The sequence below is a fragment of the Tamandua tetradactyla genome, chromosome 14 (assembly GCF_023851605.1).
Source record: "Tamandua tetradactyla isolate mTamTet1 chromosome 14, mTamTet1.pri, whole genome shotgun sequence".
Taxonomy (NCBI): Eukaryota; Metazoa; Chordata; class Mammalia; order Pilosa; family Myrmecophagidae; genus Tamandua; species Tamandua tetradactyla.
Window position 1 is genome coordinate 89042430 of NC_135340.1, and position 26806 is coordinate 89069235.

General features: G+C 36.8%; 1 protein-coding gene across 9 annotated transcripts in view; it reads left to right on the forward strand.

Annotated features, from left to right (window-relative positions):
* Positions 1-26806, forward strand: part of PPP1R13B (protein phosphatase 1 regulatory subunit 13B) — a 139745-nt gene that overhangs the window by 95224 nt on the left and 17715 nt on the right. For all 9 annotated transcript variants that reach the window (XM_077128407.1, XM_077128409.1, XM_077128410.1 and 6 more), the window contains exons 4-7: positions 11610-11686; positions 15530-15631; positions 24125-24299; positions 25140-25336. In XM_077128407.1, the coding sequence (XP_076984522.1) occupies positions 11610-11686; positions 15530-15631; positions 24125-24299; positions 25140-25336 (551 nt within the window). The remainder of the gene's footprint in view (positions 1-11609; positions 11687-15529; positions 15632-24124; positions 24300-25139; positions 25337-26806) is intronic.

A 26806-nucleotide genomic window follows, 5' to 3' on the forward strand; every position in this document is an offset into this window, starting at 1 on the left:
TAAAGAATTCTCCTGGGAGCAATAGGTCGTCTTAGCTTCTCAGCTACAGAAATAAGTTTCATTAAGGACAAGCCTCAAAATCAAGGGTTTGTAGAGTGTACAATATAGGGACTAAATGTGCAAATTAAAAAATGTTTTTGCATAAGGAAGAACATAGGAATGTCATTACTGCAGGGTGTTGAAAATTGAGAGTAATTAATAGTTCAAAATTTTAACTTATGTGTGAGACTAAAGCAAAAAATGTTTATTTGGTACAAAATTTATATTTTGACTAGTGCATTTCCTAATACAACTTATCTAAACAGGTTAATTGAACACCATAAGTACATGGAACCTTGAATGGGGTATAGGTTTGTCCATTGTGATGCCCAGTAAATCCCAGAGTGATAAGAACAGTGAATAAAGAACTATTTGCAGAATCCCCTTGGGAGAATATTGAGAAAGGGGGAAAATTCAATTTCCCCATTTGGAGTATTCCTGATACTCTCACAAGCAGTGGGGACAACCAAATCAATAGGCAGAGCCCTCAATCTTGGAGTTTGTTTATATGAAACTTACCCCTGCAAAGGATGGACTAAGCTTACTTAAAATTAGACCTAAGAGTCACCCCCAGAGAGCCTCTTTTGTTGCTCAGACGTGGCCTCTCTCTCTCAGCCAACACAGCAACCAAACTCACTGCCCTCCCCTTCTCTATGTGGGACTTGACTCCCAGGGGTGTAAACCTCCCTGGCAATATGGGACAGAAATCCTAGAATGAGCTGGGACTCAGCATCAAGGGATTGAGAAAATCTTCTAGTTCGAAACAGGGAAGAGAGAAATGAGACAAAATAAAGTGTCAGTGGCTGAGATATTTCAAACAGTTGAGAGGTTATTCTGGAGTTTATTCTTATGTATTATATAGATATACCCTTTTTAGGTTAAGATGTATTAGAGAGGCTAGAGGGAAGTGCCTGAAACTGTAGAGCTGTGTTCTAGTAGCCATGTTTCTTGAAGATGAAAGTATAATGATATAGCTTTTGCAATGTGACTATGTGATTTTGAAAACCCTGTGTCTGATGCTTTTATCTACAGTATGGACAGATGAGTAAAACATATAGATTAAAAATAAATAAATAATAGGGGGAACAAATGTTAAAAAAAATATCAAGGATTTAGCCTGTTTTTGGGGGGGAGTCCTTAATGTTTGGGAGGGTACCAAGGGTTTCCTATATGGAAAAATTTAACATTTCCATATATTTTCTCTAGTTCCTCAAGAGACTCTATCAATACTTTTCTTTTAATTGTGAAAAATAACATATATACAAGAAAGCAATGCATTTCAAAGTACATCACAACAGTCAATTATAGAACAGATTTCAAAGTTTGGTATGAGTTACAGTTCCACAATTTTACATTTTTCTTTCTAGCTGCTCCAAGACACTGGAGATGAAAAGAAATATCGATACAGTGATTCAGCTTTCATAGTCATTTGTTAAATCCTATCTTCTCTGTTATAACTCCCCCTTCTCCTTTGGTCTTTCTCCCGTTCTTTAGGGGTGTATATATTATATAAAACAATGTGAATGCAGTGGATTTTTCATCAGCTAACATGGAGGGCAGAAGGCAGTGACACAATGTTTTCCATGTGCTGAAAGAAAAGAATCATCAACCCAGAATCCTATACCAGTGAAACTGTTCTTCAGGAATGAAGAAGTCTCAGAAGAAGAAAAATTAAGAATTTGTCACCCGTACAACTGCTGTAAAAGAATGGCTAAAGAAATTTCTGTAAACATAAAGGAAACAACAAGAGAAGGATTTATGAAACATCAGGAAGAAAGGAAGAAGATGGCAAGCAAAAATATATTAAATACAGGAGTTTTTCCTTCTTCTCTTGTGTTTTCTAAATTGTGTTTGACAGTTGAAGCAAAAATCTTGACACTGTCTCATATGGTTCTAAATGTACATAGAGGAAATATTTGACAATTATAAACAAGAGAAGGTGAAGGGACATAAAGAGAAGTAAGGTTTCTGTTCTTCATTTGAACTGGTACCAGTGTGATGTTATGTATATATAATGTAATACCTAGAACAGCTACTAAAAAAACCTATACAAAAACACTCACAAACACCAAAGATAAATTAAATGGAATTCGAAAAATATGTTCAAGTAACCCATATGAAATCAGGAAAAGAAAACAGAAATTAAAAAAAGCAAAGAACAAAGAGAAGACCAAAAAAAAAAAACAAAAACCAAACAAACCAGATTTAAGCCCTAACATGAATAACTACATTTAAATGTAAATAGTTTATACCCTTTAAAACATAGAGATTGGTTTTGTGGATTAAATAATATGACCCAACTATATGTGGTGTACAAGAAACTTATTTCAAATGTAATGTAGGCAAATTGAAAATAAAAAACAATACATCATGGAAACAAATCAAAGGAAAGCTGGAGTGACTATATTAATATCAGAAAAACCGGACTTAAGAGCAAAAGAAAGGTAGGGAAGAGACAGAGAGTGAAATCATATAATGATGAATAAACAAACCCATTAGAAGACAAAGTATTCTTAAATGTCTAAGTACCAAGTAACAGAGTCATAAAAAATATGATGCAAAAGCTGCTAAAACTGAAATGAGAAATCAACAATTTACAATTATAGGAATGTTATCACCCCTCTCTTAACAATTTATTAACTACACTGAATCTTACCAAGAATATAGAAGAACTCAATAACACCATCAACTAATAGGATCTAATCAACATTTGTAGAGCACTCCATCCAGAGTGTACATTTTTTTTAAAGTTCCCAGTATACCAAGATAAGACAATATCCTGGGCCATAAAATAAACCTCAACAAATTGAATATTACACAGAGGACACTCTTTAACCATAGTGAAATCAAACTAGAAATAAAGAGAACAATAGCAGGAAGAAAATGTCTAAATACTTGGAAACTAAAAATCACACTTCTAAATACAGACATGCTTCAGAGATATTGCAGGTTTCAGTCCCAGACCACAGCAAGAAAGTGAATATCACAATAAAGCAAGTCAAACAAGTTTTTCATTTCCCCAGTGTATATAAAAGCTATGTTTACACTATTCTGTAGTCTGTTAAGCGTGCATTATGTCTAAAAAAAACAGTGTACATACTTTAATTGAAATGTGACACAGAAGGTACACGGGTGGTTCCGTGGTAGAATGCTCGCCTTCCATGTGGGAGACTCAGTTCAATTCCCAGACCATGCATACCACCCCCCCCCCCCCCAAAAAGTGACACGGAAATACAAAGTGAGCAAATGCTTTTGGAAAAATTACACCGACGAATTTGTTTGATGCAGAGTTACTGCAAGCCTTCAATTTTTAGAAAGGATAACATCTGCAAAATGCAATAAAGCAAAGTATGATTAGACAAGATGTGCCTGTAGTCTGTGAGTCAAAGAAGGAATCTTGAGGAAATAAAAAAATACTTTGAACTGACTGAAAATGAAATTACGATGTATCAAAACTTGTGGGGGCACTGCTAATATAGAAGTGAGAGGAAAATTTATAGCACTAAATGCTTATGTTAGAAAAGAGGAAAAGTCTCAAATCAATAATCTAAGCTCCCAACTCAAAGACCTAGAGAAAGTAGAGCAAAGATTACCCAAAGCAAGCAAAATGTAGAAAATAATTAAAAGCTGAGCAGAAATCTGTGAAATTTTAAACAAACAAAAAAAAAAAATAGAGAAAAAAGGTCAGTAAATTGACAAACTTCTAGCAAACTGACAAAGCGAGAAATGAATTGCGAGTATCAGGAATGAAAGAGGACTACTATAGTCTACACAGGTCAGTTTGACAACTTAGGTTAAATGAACCATTTCCTTGAAAAACAGCAGGTACTGCAATTCACACAATGTGGAGTAGGTAATGTGAATTACAAAGGAAATAAAATTTGTGTTTTAAAAGCTTTCAAAAAAAGTCTCCAGGCTCAGTTGGTTTCCCTGGAGAATTCTACCAACTATTTTAAGGAAGAACTAATTTTACACAGTGTCTTCCAGAAAATAGAAGTGGAGGGAGCAGTTCCCAGTTGACTTTATGAAGCTAGATATTACTCTGATCTTTCATGAATACGGATAATGTGTAACATAATATTAGTAATTAGAATTCAGCAATATGTACAAAGAAGTAGGTACTGTGACCAAGTTAAGGTCTATTCCAGGGATGCAAGTTTTAATATTAACTCAAGCAATGTAATCCATCAAATTAACAACCGAAAGAAGAAAAATCACATGATCTTACCAGTCAGTGCAGAAAAGCAGTTAATAAATCCAACAACCGTTTATAAAGAAAAGAAAGATCTCAGAAAAGTGAAAGTAGAGAGGGAACTTTCTCAACTTGATAAAGAACATCTATAAATAGCCTACAACTAGTGTTATGTGTAATGGTGAAAGACTGAAAGCTTTGCCCCCCAGAGGTTGGGATAAGGCAAGGATGTCCATTCTCACCACTAGTATTCAGCATAGTTCTGGAAATTGTAGTTAGTGCAGTAAGGTAAGAAAGGGAAATAAAAGACAAATAAGAAATGAAGAAACATAACTGTTTCTATTTGTAGATGACAAATTGTCTACAGAAAAAAAAAAAACCAGGGAATCTAAAAAATGAAAAAAATCCTCTAACTAAGAAGTGCGTGCAGGAGGGTTGCAGGGCATATGATAACATGAAAATCAATTCTATCTCTTTCAGCCAGTCTTAAAGAACACCTAGGGTATTATATAAGATTCTAAAAAGGATCCATGCACTCATTCCAAAAACCAATAACCTCCAGATGGGTCCCTGGACCAGATGAGTCTTGGAATGCAGGGGGGCTAGCCTCTCCATAGTATCAACTAGTTCCATCCCCCTATCCTATGTTGTCAACAGCCCCTTCCAACAAAAAAATGTTGGAAGAGCATAGCTCAAGTGCCTCTAAAGAGTGGGAGAGAGATTAGGGGTAATGATGGAGTTATACACAGAAAGATAGACTATAACAAATGAGTATGATTGCTGAATCATTATATTGGTATTTCTTTTGGCCTCCGGTATCTTGGAGTAAGAAGACCTAAAATGGTGAAATTGTAGCTGATGCCGGGCTCTGGGATCTGTTCTGTAACTAATTGTTGCAATGTGCTTTGAAATTTATTTTTTTTTGCTTTTTGGTATATGTGTTATTTTTCGCAAAAAGGAAAGAAAATATTTCTTGTAACCTCTGGTGTTTCTGTTATAAGAAAGATCCAAAATGGTGGAATTTTAGCCCATGACAGACTCTGAAGTCTGTTCTGTATCTGTTTATTGAAGTGTGCTTTGAAAATCATTGCTTTTTTTTACTTTGTATATATGTTATATTGAGCAGTGGAAATCTTTCTGTGCTTTGAAATTTATTGCTTTTTGGTATATGTGTTATTTTTCACAAAAAAGAAAAAAATATTTCTGGTAGCCTTTGGTATTTCTGCTATAGGAAAGATCCTAAATGGTGGAATTTTAGCCCATGACAGACTCTGAAGTCTGTTCTGTATCTGCTTACTGAAGTGTGCTTTGAAAATCATTGCTTTTTTTTCCTTTTCTTTATATATATGTTATATTTAACAGTGGAAATCTTTCCAATAAATAAATGAATAAACAAAAAAATCAACTGTGTTTCTAAATCCTAGGCTTGACTTGCTCATTTGTGGTCCATAAATATTTGAATAAATGAAAGAAATGGTCAATATATATTTCTAGTATGTCTTTTTAAGCTTTTTATATTGACATAATCTTATGTTGCAATTTTTTCACGTGTTCCAATAATATTCCTTTGAGCCTTTTCTTCTCCCTTGATAGATCCCATGTGTTGTGATCTATCAGGAACATGTATTGCATTTAATTGTCATTGTCTCTTTAGTTGCCTCGCTTATTTAATTTAATTGTGAGATTATTTATCCAGTTTAAACTTTCCCATTTCAACCACTCTCAAGTATATGACTCAATAGATTAAATCACAGTCACAACATTGAGGTTCCTGTACCACTTTCCATTACTAAAACTTTCCTATCTCCCCAAACAATGCTTTACCCATTAAGCATTAACTCCCCATTCTCCTGCAACCTGTACTCTAATTTCTGTCTCTATGAGCTTGCATATTCTCCATATTTTCTTTATCGTTACCATGCGCCTTAAATTTAACAATCTAAGTCTACAACAATTTCGTATGCTTTGATACTTTATGTATTTGTCACAAATTATATATTTATTCAAGTCAAAACCCATCAATTTATAATTACATTTTATGCGTTTTATGCATTTCCCTTTTAGATCATGTAGGAAGTAAAATGTGGAGATAGAAGCCGAAAATACAATAGTACTGACATTTATATTTACACCTGTCATAACCTTACTGGATATTCTTAATGCAGCTTCAGTCTGTTGTCTGTTATCCTTTCCTTTCAGCCTGCAAAACTCTCTTTAGTGCCTCTTGTAGGGCCAGTTGAGTAGTGACAAACTCCCTCAGCTTTTGTTTATCTGGAAATATATATATATATATTTTTTTTAATTAATTAAAAAAAAATTTTTAATACCAAACAAACGCAAACATTCTTAACTTTTGATCATTCTGTTCTACATATATAATCAGTAATTCACCATATCATCACATAGTTGCATATTCATCATCATGATCATTTCTTGGAACATTTACATCTATTCAGAAAAAGAAAACAGAAAAAAGTTCATACATACCATACCCCTTACCCCTCCCTTTCATTGATCACTAGCATATCTTTTTTTTAATTAAAAAAAAAATTTTTATTAATTTTAAATAAAAAATGACAACAAAGAAACACATTCTTAATATACAATCATTCCGTTGTACATATATAATCAGTAATTCACAATATCATCACATAGTTGCATATTCATTATCATGATCATTTCTTAGAACATTTGCATCAATTCAGAAAAAAATAAAAGATAACATAAAAAGAAATAAAATGAAAACAGAAAAAAAAATTGTACATGCAATACCCCTTACCCCTCCCTTTCATTGATCACTAGCATTTCAATCTAAATTTATTTTATTTTATTTTTTTTTTATTAACGGAAAGAAAAAAGAAAAAAAAAAAGAAATTAACACAACATTTAGAAATCATACCGTTCTACATATGCACTCAGTAATTCTTAACATCATCACATAGATGCATGATCATCGTTTCTTAGTACATTTGCATCGGTTTAGAGGAACTAGCAACACAACAGAAAAAGATATAAAATGTTAATATAGAGAAAAGAAATAAAAGTAGTAATAATAGTAAAAAACAACAAACAAACAAACAAGCAAACAAAAACAAAAAAACCCTATAGCTCAGATGCAGCGTCATTCAGTGTTTTAACATGATTACTTTACAATTAGGTATTATTGTGCTGTCCATTTTTGAGTTTTTGTATCTAGTCCTGTTGCACAGTCTGTATCCCTTCAGCTTCAATTACCCATTGTCTTACCCTGTTTCTAACTCCTGCTGAACTCTGTTACCAATGACATATTTCAAGTTTATTCTCGAATGTCCATTCACATCAGTGGGACCATACAGTATTTGTCCTTTAGTTTTTGGCTGGATTCACTCAGCATAATGTTCTCTAGGTCCATCCATGTTATTACATGGTTCGTAAGTTTATCTTGTCTTAAAGCTGCATAATATTCCATCGTATGTATGTACCACAGTTTGTTTAGCCATTCTTCTGTTGATGGACATTTTGGCTGTTTCCATCTCTTTGCAATTGTAAATAATGCTGCTATAAACATTGGTGTGCAAATGTCCGTTCGTGTCTTTGCCCTTAAGTCCTTTGAGTAGATACCTAGCAATGGTATTGCTGGGTCGTATGGCAATTCTATATTCAGCTTTTTGAGGAACCGCCAAACTGCCTTCCACAGTGGTTGCACCCTGTGACATTCCCACCAACAGTGGATAAGTGTGCCTCTTTCTCTGCATCCTCTCCAGCACTTGTCATTTTCTGTTTTGTTGATAATGGCCATTCTGGTGAGTGTGAAATGATATCTCATTGTGGTTTTGATTTGCATTTCTCTAATGGCCAGGGACATTGAGCATCTCTTCATGTTCCTCTTGGCCATCCGTATTTCCTCTTCTGGTAGGTGTCTGTTCAAGTCTTTTTCCCATTTTGTAATTGGGTTGGCTGTCTTTTTGTTGTTGAGTTGAACAATCTCTTTATAGCAATCTAAATTTATTTTAACATTTGTTCCCCCTATTATTTATTTTTATTCCATATGTTTTACTCATCTGTTGATAAGGTAGATAAAAGGAGCATCAGACACATTGTATTAGTATACAATCATCTTCAAGAAACTATATCATTATACAATTATCTTCAAGAAACATGGCTACTGGAACACAGCTCTATATTTTCAGGCAGTTCCCTCCAGCCTCTCCATTACATCTTGACTAACAAGGTGTTATCTATTTAATGCGTGTGAATAACTTCCAGGATAACCTCTTGACTCTGTTTAGAATCTCTCAGCCATTGACACTTTGTCTTATTTTACTCTTCTGCCTTTTGGTCAAGAAGATTTTCTCAATCCCTTGATGCTGAGTCTCAGTTCATTCTAGGATTTCTGTCCCACGTTGCCAGGAAGGTCCGCACCCCTGGGAGTAATGTCCCACATAGACAGGGGGAGGATGGTGAGTTTGCTTGTTGTGTTAGCTGGAGACAGAGGCCACATCTGAGCAACAAAAGAGGTTCTCTTGGGGGTGACTCTTAGGCCTAATTTTAAGTAGGCTTGACCTATCCTTTGTGGGGTTGAGTTGCATATGAACAAACCCCAAGATTTATTTGGGAATATACTAATTTTTTTTTCATGGCCAGACACTAGGGATCAAACCTGGGTCTCGAGCATAGCAGGCGAGAATTCTGCCACTGAGCCTGGGACTGTATTAATTTTGCCCTCATTTTTTAAAGACGCATTTGCCAGATACAGAATTCTGAGCTGGCAGTTTCTTGCTTTCATCACTTCAAATATGTCATCCCATGGCCTTCTTGCTCATGGTTTCCTTGCACATGACACTTTGGCTTCTCTTGCATGGCTTTGGAGAGTACTCTCATCTTTGGCATTTGGCAGTTTGATTATAAAATGCTGTGGTATGTAAAGAGAAGTAGGAATATAACAGAGGATATAAGTTTTAACAAATGAGTACGACTGTTGAATCATTATATTGATATTTCTGTTGGTCTCCAGTGTCTTGGAGCAGCTAGAAGAAAAAAAGAAAAATTGTGGAACTGTAACCCATACTAAACTTTAAAATTTGTTCTATCAACTACTAGTTAAAATGTACTTGGAAATTTATTGCTTTTTTGTATATATATTTCACAATTAAAAACATGAAAAAAAAAGTACCTGGCACATGATGAATAGGTGCTCAGTTGAAAAGAAATGTTGTGGCATGGGTCTGTTTGGGTTTATGCTGTTTGGAGTTGTTGAGTGTTTTGGATGTGTATATTCATGTCTCTCATTAAATGTGGGAAGTTTTCAGCCATTACGTCCTTGAATATTCGTTCTGTCCCTTTCTCTCTCTGTGACTCCCACAATGGGTTTATCAGTATGCTTATTGGTATCCCACAGGTTCCTCAGGCTCTGTTTACTTTTCTTCATTTTTCTTCTTTCCGCCCCTCAGACTGAATAACTTAAATTGTCTTATCTTCAACTCTACTCATTCTTTCTTCTTCCAGGTCCAATCTTCTATTGAACCCCTCTAGGGAATTTTCAATTTCTGTTACTGAGGTCTACAGCTCTATTAGTTTGTTTTCATAATTTCTGTCTCTCTGTTGATATTCTCTTTGTGTTCCTGTATCATTTCCTTGATTTCATTTAGTTCTTTGTCCATGTTTTCCTTTAGCTTTTTGAGTATGTTTAAGACCTTTATTTTTTAAATCTTTCGTCTAGTGTGCCCCAGTTCTGATCTTCCCCTTTGATGGTTTCTAATGCTTTAATCTTCGGATTTGCCCAGACCACTGCTACCTGTTTCTTTGTATGTTTTGTGATCTTTTGTGAAAGGCTGAACATGTTGATATTTTAGTGTATTATTGCTGGGATTTAGACTCTTAAAGGGTCTGTTCCTTAAGCTTGTATCCAGCTAGTATTATGACAGAGCTTTCCTTGAGTGCCATGAGCTAACAAAAGAAGAAGGAAGAGAAAGGGAAAAAATAACTTTTCAGTCTTTGCAGATTGACTTGTGCCAGTGCTCTCCTTCAGGGCCAATCCATATAATGAATTTAGAGACTATCTCTAGGCCAAAGCATAGGAGCCTCACTGATCTTTTCTCCGCTGGGCCCTATCTTGGGCATATACATGTGACCCCAGGAATTCCCCCATTTACATGAATGCAAATGCCCCCTCTTCCCTAGGGAACAGTTTTCTCACAACCCTGGGCACAGCACTGTATGTTCTACAGCCAGCAGTCCTTTGTCCCTGGCAGTTTGACTTGCCTGCTTTCCCACAGCATTCTGTAGGAGAACTCATTGAGGAGCCTTCCACAGGCAGGGCAAGTTCTGGGATGGAGAGGCTGTCAGGCCACCACTTGATGAAATGAGTGAGACGTACCTCCTTCTGGTATGTGCATGAGGGTTACTCTTCTCCATTTGAGACTCAGACCAGGGATGTGGACTGGGAGTTCAGGCTGGCTCCCTGCTGTACTGATGAGGAGTGGGGGAGGAGCCAGTCTGGACACCACAGGATGCTACCACTTTTAAGTAGCCTTTTTATTCTTTGGGAAATATAGCATATATAGAAAACAGCAACAAGTAGTACAGAAACAAGTAGTTATAGAACAGATTTCAGAATTTAGTATGGGTTACATTTCCACAATTTTAGTTTTTTCCTTCTAGCTGCTCCAAAACACTGGAGGCTAAAAGAAATATTTGGCAGTCATACTCAGTTGTTAATCCTATCTTCTCTGTTATAACCCCTGTTCTCCTTTGATCCTTCTCCTGATCATTAGGGGTATTTTGGCTATGCCCATGCTAACTTTTTCATGTTGGAAAGGACTATCAACTTATGGATAGGGAGTTGGAAGTAGTTGATATTCTGGAGAAGCTGGCCCCTCTGGGTTTCAGGACTTATTTGGCCTAGGAACCCATCTGGAGGTTGTAGGTTTCTGGAAAATAATCATAGTGCATGGAATTTTTGTAGAAGCTCAGAGTCCTAGGTGTTCTTTAGGAATGACTTTGGTTGGGATTTGACAAATCATGGTAAATAGCAATATCTAGCTGAAGCATGCCAGAAGAGTAACCTCCAAAATAGCCTCTGAACTCCATTTGAATGTTCTCAGCCATGATATCTTATGCTTTACACTTCTTTTGCCCTGGTTGGTTAGGCAGGCATTCTTGATTCCATGGTGACAGGGCCAGACTCATCCCTGGGATTAAGTGGCCTTTTTCTTGATTTGGTGATTGCCCTCTTATTACAGTCCTTTAACTGCTTTCTGGAGCTTTCAGAAAAATGTTTCTGCTAGTTGTTGCTGATAGTTCAACAGTCCTGTGGGAGGACAGATCCTTGAAGCGTCTCACCCACTCTGCCATCCTAATATTATGTCTTTTAATAAATTCAGTATTTTAATTTCTGTAGGTGGCCGTCAGACCCAAGAGCAACGATCTCAGAGAAATATCATAAATATGCCTGGAGAAAAACGCACTGAAAATGGGGTAAGTAATAGTGAATTAATTTTACTCTTTTAAATTGCTTTTTATGGATATTAGTAAGTTTGGATTATAATTTATTTTTAAAGATTATCTTGGGGGTTAAAAACTGTCATTTCCATTGAATGTTTCAAAACGTTTTATGAAGTCATGAAAAAGTGATCACTGTTTTACCTGCCTGCTCAGTGGTCCATACATTGGATAGACTCTTGAGCAGAACAGTGCCATGCAAGTCTTCCCTTCACACACTGCTGCCCACTTCATATTCTGGAGCAGATAGCTGTGTGCCTCTGTACATCTGACAGTGGCTCTTCCATGTAGAAACAGGTGGGTTGGATTCAAGTCTCTAGACTAAGAGTTGAGCAAGCAGACTTTCTTTTTATCTTTTTTTTATACCATTTTTTAATTTATTAATTTAAAAAATAAGAAACAAAATAAAACCACATACATAATCAGTAATTCACAATATCATCACCTAGTTGCATATTCATCATTTCTTAGAACATTTGCATTAATTCAGAAAAAGAAACAAAAAGACAATAGAAAAAGAAATAAAATGAACACAGGAAAGAAAAAAAAAGATTATACCTATCATACCATTACCCCTTGCCTTAATTGATCACTAGCATTTCAAACTAAATTTATTTTAACATTTGTTCCCCCTATTATTCATTTTTATTCCATATGTTGTACTCGTCTGCTGACAAGGTAGATAAAAGGAGCATCAGACACAAGGTTTTCACAGTCACACAGTCACATTGTTACAGCTGTATCATTATTCAATCATCCTCAAGAAACATGGCTACTGGAACACAGCTCTACATTCTTAGGCAGTTCCCTCCAGCCTCTCCATTACATCTTGAATAACAAGATGATATCTACTTGATGCATAAGAATAACCTCCAGGATAACCTCTCAACTCTGTTTGGAATCTCTCAGCCATTGACACTTTGTCTCATTTCCCTCTTCCCCCTTTTGGTTGAGAAGGTTTTCTCAATCACTTGATGCTAAGTCTCAGCTCATTCTAGGGTTTTTCTCAATCCCTTGATGCTGAGTCTCCGCTCATTCCAAGATCTCTGTCCCACGTTGCCAGGAAGGTCCATACCTCTGTGAGTCATGTCCCATGTAGAGAGGGGTAGGGTGGTGAGACTGCTCGTTGTGTTGACTGGAGAGAGGGGCCACATCTGAGCATCAAAAGAGGCTCTCTTGGGGGTGACTCTTAGACCTAAATTTTAAGTAGACTTGACCTATCCTTTGCGGGGTTAAGTTTCATTTGAACAAACCTCAAGACTGGGGGCTCTGCCTGCTTTATATCTTTAAGTATTGATGTCTGCATCCTTCTGTCAGGTTTTGGAAGATAAAGCAGATGGTAGCTTAAAGTCCTTTTTTACAGTTCACTACAGGAGAAATAGCTTCCTTTATCACTGTGGCTTAGAGTTGGAGAAGAGGTTAATTACTGATCATTGATGAGGAAGTAAGTATGTCTAAGGGGAGAGCTTTTTTTTTTTCTTTTTAACTTTTGTTATATAATATAACATATATACAAAGGAAAGAAAGAAAAAAGCAATAGTTTTCAAAGCACTCTTCAGCAAGTAGTTACAGGACAAATCCCAGAATTTGTCATGGGCTACCATACCATCCTTTCAGGTTTTTCCTTCTAGCTTCTCCAGAATATAGGAATAAATATAGGCTAGAAGGAATAAATATTTTTTTATCACCACAGTTGACTTTTTTTGTGTGTGAAAAATAACAAAAAATAACAAAAAAGCAATAAATTTCAAATCACAGCACCACAATTAGTTGTAGAACATATTTCAGAATTTGGCATGAGTTACAGTTCCACAATTTTATGTTTTTACTTCTAGCTGCTCTAAGATACTGGAATCTAAAAGAGATATCAGTTTAATGATTCAGTATTCATATTCGTTTGTTAAACCCTACCTTCTTTGTGCAACTCCACCATCACATTTGATCTTTCTATCCTACTCTTTAAGGGTATTTGGGTGATAGTCATTCTAACTTTTTCATGTCTGAAGGGTCTGCCAATAATATGGAGTAGGAGCTATCTGATGTTCTAGAGAGGCTGGGCCTTCTAAGTTTCAGGACTTATCTGGTCCAGGGACCCATCTGGAGGTTGTAGGTTTCTGGAAAGTTACTCTAATGAATGGAACCCTTGTGGAATCTTATATATTGCCCTAGGTGTTCTTTAGGATTGGTGGAATGGTTCTGGTTGGGATTTGGCAAGCTATGATAGGTAGCAATGTTTAACTAAAGCTTGCATAAGAGCAACCTCCAGAGAATGTTCTTGACTCTATTTGAACTCTCTCAACCTCTGATACTTTATTAGTTACACTTCTTATCCACCTTTTGGTCAGGATGGAATTGTTTATCCCACAATGCCAGGGCCAGATTCATCCCTGGGAATCATCTCCCACACCACCAGGGACACTTTCACCCCTGGATATCATGTCCCACGGAGGAGAGAGGGTAATGATTTCATTTGCAAAGTTGGGCTTAGAGAGAGTGAGACCTAAAGTGAATTTTGTAGACAGCATATAGATGGGTCCTGTGTTTTAATTCAGTCTGCCAGTCTTTGTCTTTTGATTGGGGAGTTTATTCCATTAACATTTAATATTATTACTCTAAAGGCAGTAATTTCTTCTACCATTTTGTCTTTTGGATTTTATATGTCATATCTAATTTTTTTTCTCTTTTTACCTTTACTGATAGTCTTCATTTCTACATTCTTTTCCAGACCTCTCTCTCCTGTCTTTTCCTGTCTTCCTGTGGAATACCTTTGGTATTACTTTTAGAACTAGTCTCTAGTCATAAACTCTCTCAGGGACTTTTTGTCTGCAAATATTTTAAACTTTCCCTCATTTTTAAAGGACAGTTTTGTCAGGTATAAAATTCTTTTTTTTTTTTTTTAACATGGGCAGGCACCGGGAATCGAACCCGGGTCCTCGGGCATGGCAGGCAACCATTCTTGCCTGCTGAGCCACCGTGGCCCAGGAATAGAATTCTTGATTGGCAGTTTTTCCCTTTCAGAATCTTAAATACATCATACCATTGCCTTCTTGCCTTTACGGTTTCTACTGAAAAATTTGCACATAGTCTTATTGAGCTTCCCTTTTGTGTGATGGACTGCTTTTCTCTTGCTACTCTCAGGATTCTCTCTTTGTCTTTGATATTTGACAATCTGAATAGTAAGTGTCTTGGAGTAGGTAAATATGAATCTGTTCTGTTTGGCGTATGCTGTGCTTCTTGGATCTGTAATTTTATGTTTTTCATAAGAGATGGGAAATTTTCAGTGATCATTTCCTCCATTATTCTTTCTGCCCTTTTACCCTTCTCTTCTCCTTCTAGGATACCCATAACATGTATATTTGTGTGCTTCATGTTATCATTTAATTCCCTGAGACCCTTCTCACGTTTTTCCATTCTTTTTCCTATCTATTCTTTTGTGTGTAGGATTTCAGATATCCTATCCTCCAGTTCACTAATCCTTTCCTCTGCTTCTTAAAATCTGCTGTTGTAGATCTCTCTCCATTGTGTTTTTAATTTCTTTTGTTACGCCTCTCATTCCATAAGTTCAGCTATTTGTTTTTTCAAGACTTCGAGTTCTTCATGTTCACCCACTGTCTTCTTTATATCCTTCATCTTTCTCCATATCTTCCCTCAACTCATTGATTTGATTTTTTATTTGATTTAGCATATTTGATTGAACATTAATTAGTTGTTTCAACTCTTGTGTCTCATTTAAAGTGTTAGTCTTTTCTTTTGACTAGAGTATGATGATTAAGCAGATAAGTGTATGTTCCAGTTTTGGTGTTTTTTTGTTCTCTGTAGGTTGGAAATCCACGTGTTGAACTTACCCTCTCAGAACTCCAAGATATGGCAGCTAGGCAACAGCAGCAAATTGAAAATCAGCAACAAATGTTGGTTGCCAAGGTAAATTGTAAAAGCAGAGCTAGGGAGACATTGTTCAGAAATTATGCCCTTCAACCATTATTTTAGATGGAATTTATATATGCATGGGTAATCCTGGTAAAATAGGACCATGCCACGGAAGTGTTAAACACATTGTCTTTCACTCTTTGTTGTCACTTCGGTAGTAATAAATGCATGCTTTAACTTCTTGAAGTGGAGACAGTATGAGAGCAAGAGCATATGTTCTTGTGCACACACACACACACACATTCATACACGTACCAGGACAGGAAATGGTTGACCTTATTCAAATTGTAGATAAAATTTGGGGAGAAAATGATGTTTTCTCTTTTTATCTCCCTTACCTCTGAGTGTGTTCTGAGCTGGTGTAACTTATGTTGATGCTCTAGAGTAAGCCAACAGTCCAATATGGGAGACTGGTAACAGGCCCTGTAAACAATGGCAGTTGGTTATCGGGCTCCCTTTATGCCACTATCTGATGAACTTGTTTGGTTGATTAAAGTTCTGTGCATGGTTTATGCTCGTTATATATAGTGAGTTCGACATTTATTTGACGTTGCAGGGTTTGAAATCTTTGTCAGTAATTTTTCGTAGTCATACTTGAGAGACTAAAAAATCAGACCTGTCACCCATGCCTGCTGCAAATGATTCATGTTGTAAGTGATTTTAATATGTTTTGAAACTCCTGTAAAGAGAATCTATAAATATTATCAACTGGGTTCTTACTACTTTCTTCTGTAGGTAACCCAATGTTCAGTTTTTTCCACTAATTGTGTAGTTCATTGTATAATCCACTTATTATGTAAATAATAGTTTAATTTGGACTTGTTTTTAAAAATTGTCTTATAGTTGACAAGATTTATAAGAATAAAAAAACAATTAAAAGATAAATATATTGAAAGTATTTTACCCCAGTAAGATTTCTAAGATGAAATGTAGGAAACGTTATGCAATTGTAAAATTTCCTACTTCTATTTTTTATTTCCTTTCCAAATATTAATCTAAGAATTTGTTATTAAAAATAACTTCTTAGATATTTTCATTAAAGCAAATCACAAACTAGGGATATTTTAACCTATTTAAGCGCATATTTCCTTATCTTACAGTGTTGTGTGTAAGCCTGCATAATCACACCTTAAACCTCTCCTAATTTAGATATATTTTATGAATACATATGGGGTCATGAATTTTTAACTTATTCTTAAGGTATGTGTTCATTTTAAAACGGTAAAAGTGAGAGGGGGCCAAGATGGCGGTTTAGTAAGGTGCGCACGTTTCAGTTCGTCCTCCAGAACAACTACTAAATAACCAGAAACAGTACAGAACAGCTCCCGGAACCACGACAGAGACCAGACACACAGCGTACCCCAGTCTGGACCAGCTGTACCGGCTGCGAGACTCGGCAACAGTGAGTTCCCCGAGCGGCGCGCACTTCCCCAAGCCGTGGCGGCCAACGGCCGGCGCCCCTCCCTCACAGGCGGCTTCACGGACCGTCTGCGAGTCTCGGAACAGCGAGTTCCCCAAGCCGCGGCGACCGGCGCCCCTCCCCCACAGGCGGCTTCCCGGACCAGCTGCAAGTCTCGGAACACCGACTTCCCCAAGCCGCGGCAGCTGGCGCCCCTCCCCCACAGGTGGCTTCCCGGACCAGCTGCGAGTCTCCGGACCGGCTGCGAGTCTCGGAACAGCGAGTTCCCCAAGCCACGGTGGCCGGCGGCTGGTGCCCCTCCCCACAGGCAGCTTCCTGGAGGGAAAGGAAAGAGTCTCCAACAGTAGCAGGAACTGAGTCCAACCAAACACCAATAGTGGCATTAACAAACAAATTCTGACTACTAAAAATAGACCCCCAGCTCAGGCGAAACTGTTCAAGGGTGGAAGTCGCCTATTGGGCTAACTGAAAAAGAGGAAAGGGGACGAAACAGAGCCTTCTGCAGCTGTTTCTATGGAGGCTTGGTTGCCTCTGGACTCAGCGCCGGAATTACACAGGCTGCAACTGCCCCAAACGCAGAAACAGGCTGTTTTCAGGGCTGTCTACCACCTGAACCTTCCCCACAGGAGGGGTGAAGCCCAACTCAGGTGGAATCCCTCTCTCAAGGAATTCAGATCCCAGGTCTTCGCAGTTTGAAGCCATTAAAACCAGCCTACAACCTTTCCTCTGTCTCCACCACGCCCCCAGCAGGGAGAGCCTTCCAAAGTTAAAGGAGCCACAACATATTTTGCTGGTGGGACCCGCAGACAGACAAGTGCCACATACTGGGCAGGATAATAAAAACAGAGCCCAGAGACTTCACAGGAAAGTCTTTCAACCTGCTGGGTCTTACACTCAGGGAAAACTGACGCAGGTGATTCCGTCCCCCGCGAAAGGAGGCCAGTTTAGTCCGGGAAAACCCGACTGGAGTCTGTAATACCTATGTAGACCTTCCTAAGGGTAGGGAGGGAAAAGGCACCTTACAAGCAGGACAAGAAACAAGAAAATAAGAACTGAAAATTTACCCTCTGTTAAACAAAACTTAAGCTAGAGGCCCAGAAGAAGCTGAACTGAAGGTCAATGAACAGATAGACAACAAACTCATCTAGCAAGAAAACCCTAGGTAAGATAAGTGAAAGCAATCTCCAGAATAAAATAATTAAGGTAATTAAATGTCCAGACGCCAGCAAAAATAACAAATCACACCAGGAAAATTGAACATATGGCCCAGTCAAAGGAACAAACCAATATTTCAAATGAGATACAGGAGCTGAGACATCTAATTCTGAATATACAAACAGAAATGGAAAACCTCTTCAAAAACCAAATCAATAAATTGAGGGAGGACATGAAGAAGGCAAGGAATGAACAAAAAGAGGAAATGAAAAGTCTGAAAAAACAAATCACAGAACTTATGGGAATGAAAGATACAGTAGAAGAGATGAAAAAACAATGGAAACCTACAATGGTAGATTTCAAGAGACAGAGGTTAAAATTAGTGAACTGGAGGATGGAACATCTGAAATCCAAAAAGAAACAGAAACTATACGGAAGAGAATGGAAAAATTTGAGCAGGGGCTCAGGGAATTGAATGATAATATGAAGTGCACAAATATACGTGTTGTGGGTGTCCCAGAAGGAGAAGAGAAGGGAAAAGAAGGAGAAAAACTAATGGAAGAAAATATCACTGAAAATTTCCCAACTCTTATGAAAGACGTAAAATTGCAGATCCAAGAAGTGCAACGCATCCCAAAGAGAATCGATCCAAATAGGCATTCTCCAAGACACTTACTAGTCAGAATGTCAGAGGTCAAAGAGAAAGAGAGGATGTTGAAAGCAGCAAGAGAAAAACAATCCATCACATACAAGGGAAACCCAATAAGACTATGTGTAGATTTCTCAGCAGAAACCATGGAGGCAAGAAGACAATGGGATGATATATTTAAATTACTAAAAGAGAAAAACTGCCAGCCAAGAATTCTATATCCAGCAAAATTGTCCTTCAAAAATGAGGGAGAGATTAAAACATTTTCAGACAAATAGTCACTGAGAGAATTTGTGACCAAGAGACCAGCTGTGCAAGAAATACTAAAGGGAGCACTAGAGACAGATACAAAAAGACAGAAGAGAGAGGTGTGGAGAAGAGTGTAGAAAGAAGGAAAATTAGATATGATATATATACTACAAAAGGCAAAATGGTAGAGGAAAGTATTACCCAAACAGTAATAACACTAAATGTTAATGGACTGAAATCCCCAATCAAAAGACATAGACTGGCAGAATGGATTAAAAAACAGGATCCTTCTATATGCTGTCTACAGGAAACACATCTTAGACCCAAAGATAGACATAGGTTAGGAAAAGATATTTCATGCAAATAACAACCAGAAAAGAGCAGGAGTAGCTATACTAATATCCAACAAATTAAACTTCAAATGTAAAACAGTTAAAAGAGACAAAGAAGGATACTATCTACTAATAAAAGGAACAATTCAACAAGAAGACATAACAATCATAAATATTTATGCACCAAACCTGAATGCCCCAAAATACGTGAGGAATACACTGCAAATACTGAAAAGGGAAATAGACCCATCTACCATAATAGTTGGGGACTTCAGTTCCCCACTCTCATCAATGGACAGAACATCTAGACAGAGGATCAATAAAGAAACAGAAAATTTGAGTATTACAATAAATGAGCTAGACTTAACAGACATTTATAGGACATTACACCCCACAACAGCAGGATACACCTTTTTCTCAAGTGCTCATGGATCATTCTCAAAGATAGACCATATGCTGGGTCACAAAGCAAGTCTCAACAAGTTTAAAAAGATTGAAATCATACACAACACTTTCTCAGATCATAAAGGAATGAAATTGGAAATCAGTAATAGGCAGAGTGCCAGAAAATTCACAAATACGTGGAGGCTCAACAACACACTCTTAAACAACCAGTGGGTCAAGGAAGAAATTACAAGAGAAATTAGTAAATATCTCCAGGCGAATGAAAATGAAAACACAACATATCAAAACCTATGGGACACAGCAAAGGCAGTGCTAAGAGGGAAATTTATTGCCCTAAATGCCAATATCAAAAAAGAAGAAAGAGCAAAAATTCAGGAATTAACTGTCCACTTGGAAGAACTGGAGAAAGAACAGCAAACTAATCCCAAAGCAAGCAAAAGGAAAGAAATAACAAGGATCAGAGCAGAAATAAATGAAATTGAGAACATGAAAACAATAGAGAAAATCAATAAGACCAGAAGTTGGTTCTATGAGAAAATCAACAAGATTGATGGGCCCTTAGCAAGACTGACAAAAAGAAGAAGAGATAGGATGCAAATAAATAAGATCAGAAATGGAAGAGGAGACATAATCACTGACCTCACAGAAATAAAGGAGGTAATAACAGGATACTATGAACAACTTTATGCTAATAAATGCAATAATGTAGATGAAATGGACAAGTTCCTAGAAAGGCATGAACAACCAACTTTGACTCAAGAAGAAGTAGATGACCTCAACAAACCAATCACAAGTAAAGAAATTGAATCAGTCATTCAAAAGCTTCCCAAAAAGAAAAGTCCAGGACCAGACGGCTTCACATGTGAATTCTACCAAACATTCCAGAAAGAATTAGTACCAACCCTGCTAAAACCCTTCAAAAAAACTGAAGTGGAGGAAAAGCTACCTGAGTCATTCTATGAAGCCAACATCACCCTCATACCAAAACCAGGCAAAGATATTACAAAAAAAGAAAACTACAGACCAATCTCTCTAATGAATATAGATGCAAAAATCCTCAACAAAATTCTAGCAAATTGAATCCAGCAACACATTAAAAGAATTATACATCATGACCAAGTAGGATTCATCCCAGGTATGCAAGGATGGTTCAACATAAGAAAATCAATTAATGTGATACACCATATCAACAAATCAAAGCAGAAAAATCACATGATCATCTCAATCGATGCAGAGAAGGCATTTGACAAGATTCAACATCCTTTCCTGTTGAAAACACTTCAAAGGATAGGAATACAAGGGAACTTCCTTAAAATGATAAAGGAAATATATGAAAAACCCACAGCTAATATCATTCTCAATGGGGAAAAACTGAAAACATTCCCCCTAAGATCAGGAACAAGTCAAGGATGTCCACTATCACCACTGTTATTCAACATCGTGTTGGAAGTTCTAGCCAGAGCAATTAGACAAGAAAAAGAAATACAAGGCATCAAAATTGGAAAGGAAGAAGTAAAACTCTCGCTGTTTGCAGATGATATGATACTATACGTCGAAAACCCTGAAAAATCCACAGCAAAACTACTAGAGCTAATAAACGAGTACAGCAGAGTAGCAGGTTACAAGATCAACATTCAGAAATCTGTAGTGTTTCTATACACTAGCAATGAACAAGCTGAGGGGGAAATCAAGAAACGAATTCCATTTACAATTGCAACTAAAAGAATAAAATACTTAGGAATAAATTTAACTAAAGAGACAAAAGACCTATACAAGGAAAACTACAAAAAAACTGTTAAAAGAAGTCACAGAAGACCTAAATAGATGGAAGGGCATACCATGTTCATGGATTGGAAGACTAAATATAGTTAAGATGTCCGTTCTACCTAAATTGATTTACAAATTCAACGCAGTATCAATCAAAATCCCAACAGCTTATTTTTCAGAAATAGAAAAACCAATAAGCAAATTTATCTGGAAGGGCAGGGTGCCCCGAATTGCTAAAAGTATCTTGAGGAAAAAAAACGAAGCTGGAGGTCTCACACTGCCTGACTATAAGGCATATTATGAAGCCACAGTGGTCAAAACAGCATGGTACTGGCATAAAGATAGATATATCGACCAATGGAATCGAATAGAGTGGTCAGATACAGACCCTCTCATCTATGGACATTTGATCTTTGATAAGGCAGTCAAGCCAACTCACCTGGGACAGAACAGTCTCTTCAATAAATGGTGCCTAGATAACCATATGCAAAAGAATGAAAGAGGACCCGTATCTCACACCCTATACAAAAGTTAACTCAAAATGAATCAAAGATCTAAACATTAGGCCTAAGACCATAAAACAGTTAGAGGAAAATGTAGGGAGATACCTTATGAATCTTATAATCGCAGGCGGTTTTATGGACCTTACACCTAAAGCAAGAGCACTGAAGAAAGAAAGAAATAAATGGGAGCTCCTCAAAATTAAACACTTTTGTTCATCAAAGAGCCTCATCAAGAAAGTAAAAAGACAGCCTACACAATGGGAGACAATATTTGGAAACGACATATCAGATAAAGGTCTAGTATCCAGAATTTATAAAGAGATTGTTCAACTCAATAACAAAAAGACAACCAGTCCAATTACAAAATGGGAAAAAGACTTGAACAGACACTTCTCAGAAGAGGAAATACAGATGGCCAAAAGGCACATGAAGAGATGCTCAATGTCCCTGGCCATTAGAGAAATGCAAATCAAAACCACAATGAGATATCCTCTCACACCCACCAGAATGGCTATTATCAACAAAACAGAAAATGACAAGTGCTGGAGAGGATGTGGAGAAAGAGCAAACTTATCCACTGTTGGTGGGAATGTCAAATGGTGCAACCACTGTGGAAGGCAGTTTGGCAGTTCCTCAAAAAGCTGAATATAGAATTGCCATATGACCCAGCAATACCATTGCTAGGTATCTACTCAGAGGACTTAAGGGCAAAGACACGAACTGACATTTGCACACCAATGTTTATAGCAGCATTATTTACAATTGCAAAGAGATGGAAATAGCCAAAATGTCCATCAGCAGATGAGTGGCTAAACAAACTGTGGTATATACATACAATGGAATATTATGCAGCTCTAAGACAGAATAAACTTATGAAGCCTGTAGTAACATGGATGGACCTAGAGAACATTATGCTGCGTGAGACTAGCCAAAAACTAAAGGACAAATACTGTATGGTCTCACTGATATGAACCGACATTAGTGAATAAACTTGTCATTGGTAACAGAGACCATAAGGAGATAGAAATAGGGTAAGATAATGGGTAATTGAAGCTGAAGGGATACAGACTGTGCAACAGGACTGGATACAAAAACTCAGAAATGGACAGCACAATACTACCTAATTGTAATGTAATTATGTTAAAACGTTGAATGAAGCTGCATGTGAGGTATAGTTTTTTTTTCTCTCTATTATCGTTTTATTTCTTTTTCTGTTGTCTTTTTATTTCTTTTTCTAAATCGGTGCAAATGTACTAAGGAATGATGAATATACAACTATGTGATGATATTAAGAATTACTGATTGTATATGTGGAATGGAATGATTTCTAAATGTTTTGTTAGTTAATTTTTTTAATTAATAAAAAAAGGGTAAAAGCTATTGAAGAGTTTTGCATATATTTTTATTTTAGGGTTATCCTGTTACTGTTTTATTGTAAAATATATCACTAGTTTTTAAAGAAGCCGATTGTGAAGAAAGCAAAAACTTTTTTGATTGTTCAGTGTTACTTAGATACTGAAAGTTTATCTCCTGCTGATCACCTTATCTTTTCAATAGAAATCCTCTGCTGGTTAGCATTCATTTCCTTTGAGAAGTTAAATAATGGACTTCTGGCAAAGCTGCTTTGTAGCAGCAGGAAACCTGTTATTAACAGCAGGAAACTTAGGCTGATTCAAACAAAATAGATGCCATAGAATGAAGGTGAAATTGTGTTAGGACATGTGAATGGACAGGCTCCTGCTTGCCTTATCTTCAGGGCTTCTGCAGGAGTGCTTCTGTTAGCTGAAAAATGTAGAGCAGTTTGCACAGTGAAACCTGTGTTTACATCTCACTTAGGTGCCCTCACTAATTTCATTCTTGAGTGGTTTGATGTGTGCAAGATTCCTCTAGTGTTTCTTTAATATTCATTAAGGAGGTGATACTGTGGTATCCACTGACATTTTATTTAGTGTATAAAAGTAATTGTATGCTTCAATTTTCAGAGTTAGATTTTTTCTCTTTTGTTAGGAACAGCGTTTACATTTTCTAAAGCAACAGGAGCGCCGTCAACAGCAGTCTATTTCTGAAAACGAAAAGCTTCAAAAATTGAAAGAGCGTGTTGAAGCCCAGGAAAATAAGCTGAAGAAGATCCGTGCCATGAGAGGGCAAGTAGACTACAGCAAGATTATGAATGGCAATCTGTGTAAGTGTACACATCTCCCTTGGCACCCACTCTTGTCAGGCACAGAAAAAGGGAAATGAAGTACAGCTTCCTGACAATTGCAGTCACAAATTAATGTTGGATCTTGCTGTAGAAAGTGTGCTAAAGCTTTGTTCTGTCATCTATGCTTAGAGGAAGGGGTGGTTAGAATAAAGAATCTTTACAGAACTTCTTTCAGCTCTAGCAACACAATAGAAAAGATCCTTTTGTTAACTGTTAACAGCAGCCCTCTGAATTGGGACAGGGTGCGCCCCAAGATTCATGGATACCATTATGAGGGTCTGTTTTAATTGAATGGCTTAAATATTATCTGTGTGGAGTATTTGTGATTTTATTCATCGTGTCAGTTAGTGCCTACTTTATGCTGGGGTCACAGTGATGCACAAGACAGACACAGAGGTCCTGCCCTCACAAAGCCTGTGGTCTGGTGTTGCACTTTGATCCCTAGGTTGGATTGGCCAAGCCAGCTTTTAGGGTTTTTGCCCTGATTAAAGGGTATACAGTCATCTATTCAAACGAAAGTGTTTACTGAATGAGCAATCCCATGTTATATTCCAAAAGCTTGTTGAAATGTGTTTTGGATTATGCATACCACAGTTTTCTCCAAGGTTTGATGCTAGATGATGTCAAAGTTGAGTTCTGTATATTGAACTAAAGAAGGTAGCATAGCAACTGAGTGATGTTTATTCATGATCCATACACTTACTAATCACCTTTACCCATTCCCAATAGATTATATTATTCTTTATTACATGGTTAGTACATATTGTCTTCTCTTCTCTTTCTTTCTTTCTTTTTTTTTTTGGGGGGGGGAAATTATAGCTGCTGAAATAGAAAGGTTTAGCGCCATGTTTCAGGAAAAGAAGCAGGAAGTACAAACTGCAATTTTAAGAGTTGATCAGCTTAGTCAGCAACTGGAAGATTTAAAGAAAGGAAAGCTGAATGGATTTCAGTCATACAACGGCAAGTGGACGGGTCCAGCAGCTGTGGAGTTAAAAAGACTGTACCAGGAGCTACAGGTAATTCATCTGAGCCTAGATCTGTGATTGTTATGTTAAAATATCCTCATATTTCTGGCTTTCTCCCTTAGTGTGGGCAGGAAACCTCAGGAACTGGAAGCAAATTAATGGATTCTAGTTTAATGGTACAGGCACAAAATGTATTTAGTACAAAATAATTTTTTTCTTTTTTTATTAATTTTTTAATTAAAAAAAAAGTAACAACAATCAAATGCAAACATTCTTAACTTTTGATCATTCCAGTCTACATATATAATCAGTAATTCACAAAATCATCACATAGTTGCATATTCATCATCATGATCATTTCTTAGAACATCTGCATCAATTCAGGAAAAGAAATAAAAAAACAACAGAAAAAAATTCATACATACCATACCCCTTACCCCTCCCTTTTCATTGGTCACTAGCATTTCAATCTAAATTTATTTTAACATTTGTTCCTCCTATTATTTATTTTTATTCCATATGTTTTACTCGTCTGTTGATAAGGTAGATAAAAGGAGCATCAGACAAAAGGTTTTCACAATCACACAGTCACATTGTGACAGCTGTATCATTATACAATCAACTTCAAGAAACATGGCTACTGGAACACAGCTCTACATTTTCAGGCACTTCTCTCCAGCCTCTCTATTACATCTTGACTAACAAGGTGATACCTATTTAATGCGTAAGAATAACCTCCAGGATAACCTCTCAACTGTGACAAAATAATTTTTTAACAGCTTTATTGAGATATAATTCACATAGCATACAATTCACCTATTTAAAGTGTATCATTCAGTGGCTTTTGGTATGTTCAAATAGCTGTGCTCCATCCACCGCCACAATTATTTTAGAATATTTTTGATCACCCCAGAAAGTAACCCTGTGCCCCTTAGCCTATTACCACCCAGTCTCTTCATTGCTTCTAGCCCTGGCAACCTCTAATCTTTTTTCTGTCTCTATAGATTTGCCTATTACAGACATTTCATATAAATGGAATCATGCAATATGTGGTCCTTTGTGATTGGCTTCTTTCACTTAGCATAAAGTTTTCAGTACAGAATAATTTAATTGGTAAAATAATGACCTGGTAAAGAATTAAGCTTTAGGTGATATCTAAAGGCTTTGTGTAAACTGTATTTTGGTGAGATCCATGCCTATTGTTAAATCCTCAAGATTCCATCACTCAGAAGTTGTCATTCAGCAGGTGATTTTTCAAGCCAGAAACAAATTTCTCAATTCTACTAGCATTTAGTAGAAAAGTATTATATCGTTTTGTGAAATGAGGATTTTTAACTATGGTGAGTGGGTTAACTTGCACTTAAATTCTTTAACATAAATGCGTAGAAATAATAAAGTATAAGAAGAATGACTTCTTTTGCATTTTAAGATGCTATACAAGTACAGGATTGTTTTGTTTTGTTTTGTTTTTTTCTGGATCAATGTACATTAATAATTTTTTTTTTATTAATGGAAAGAAAA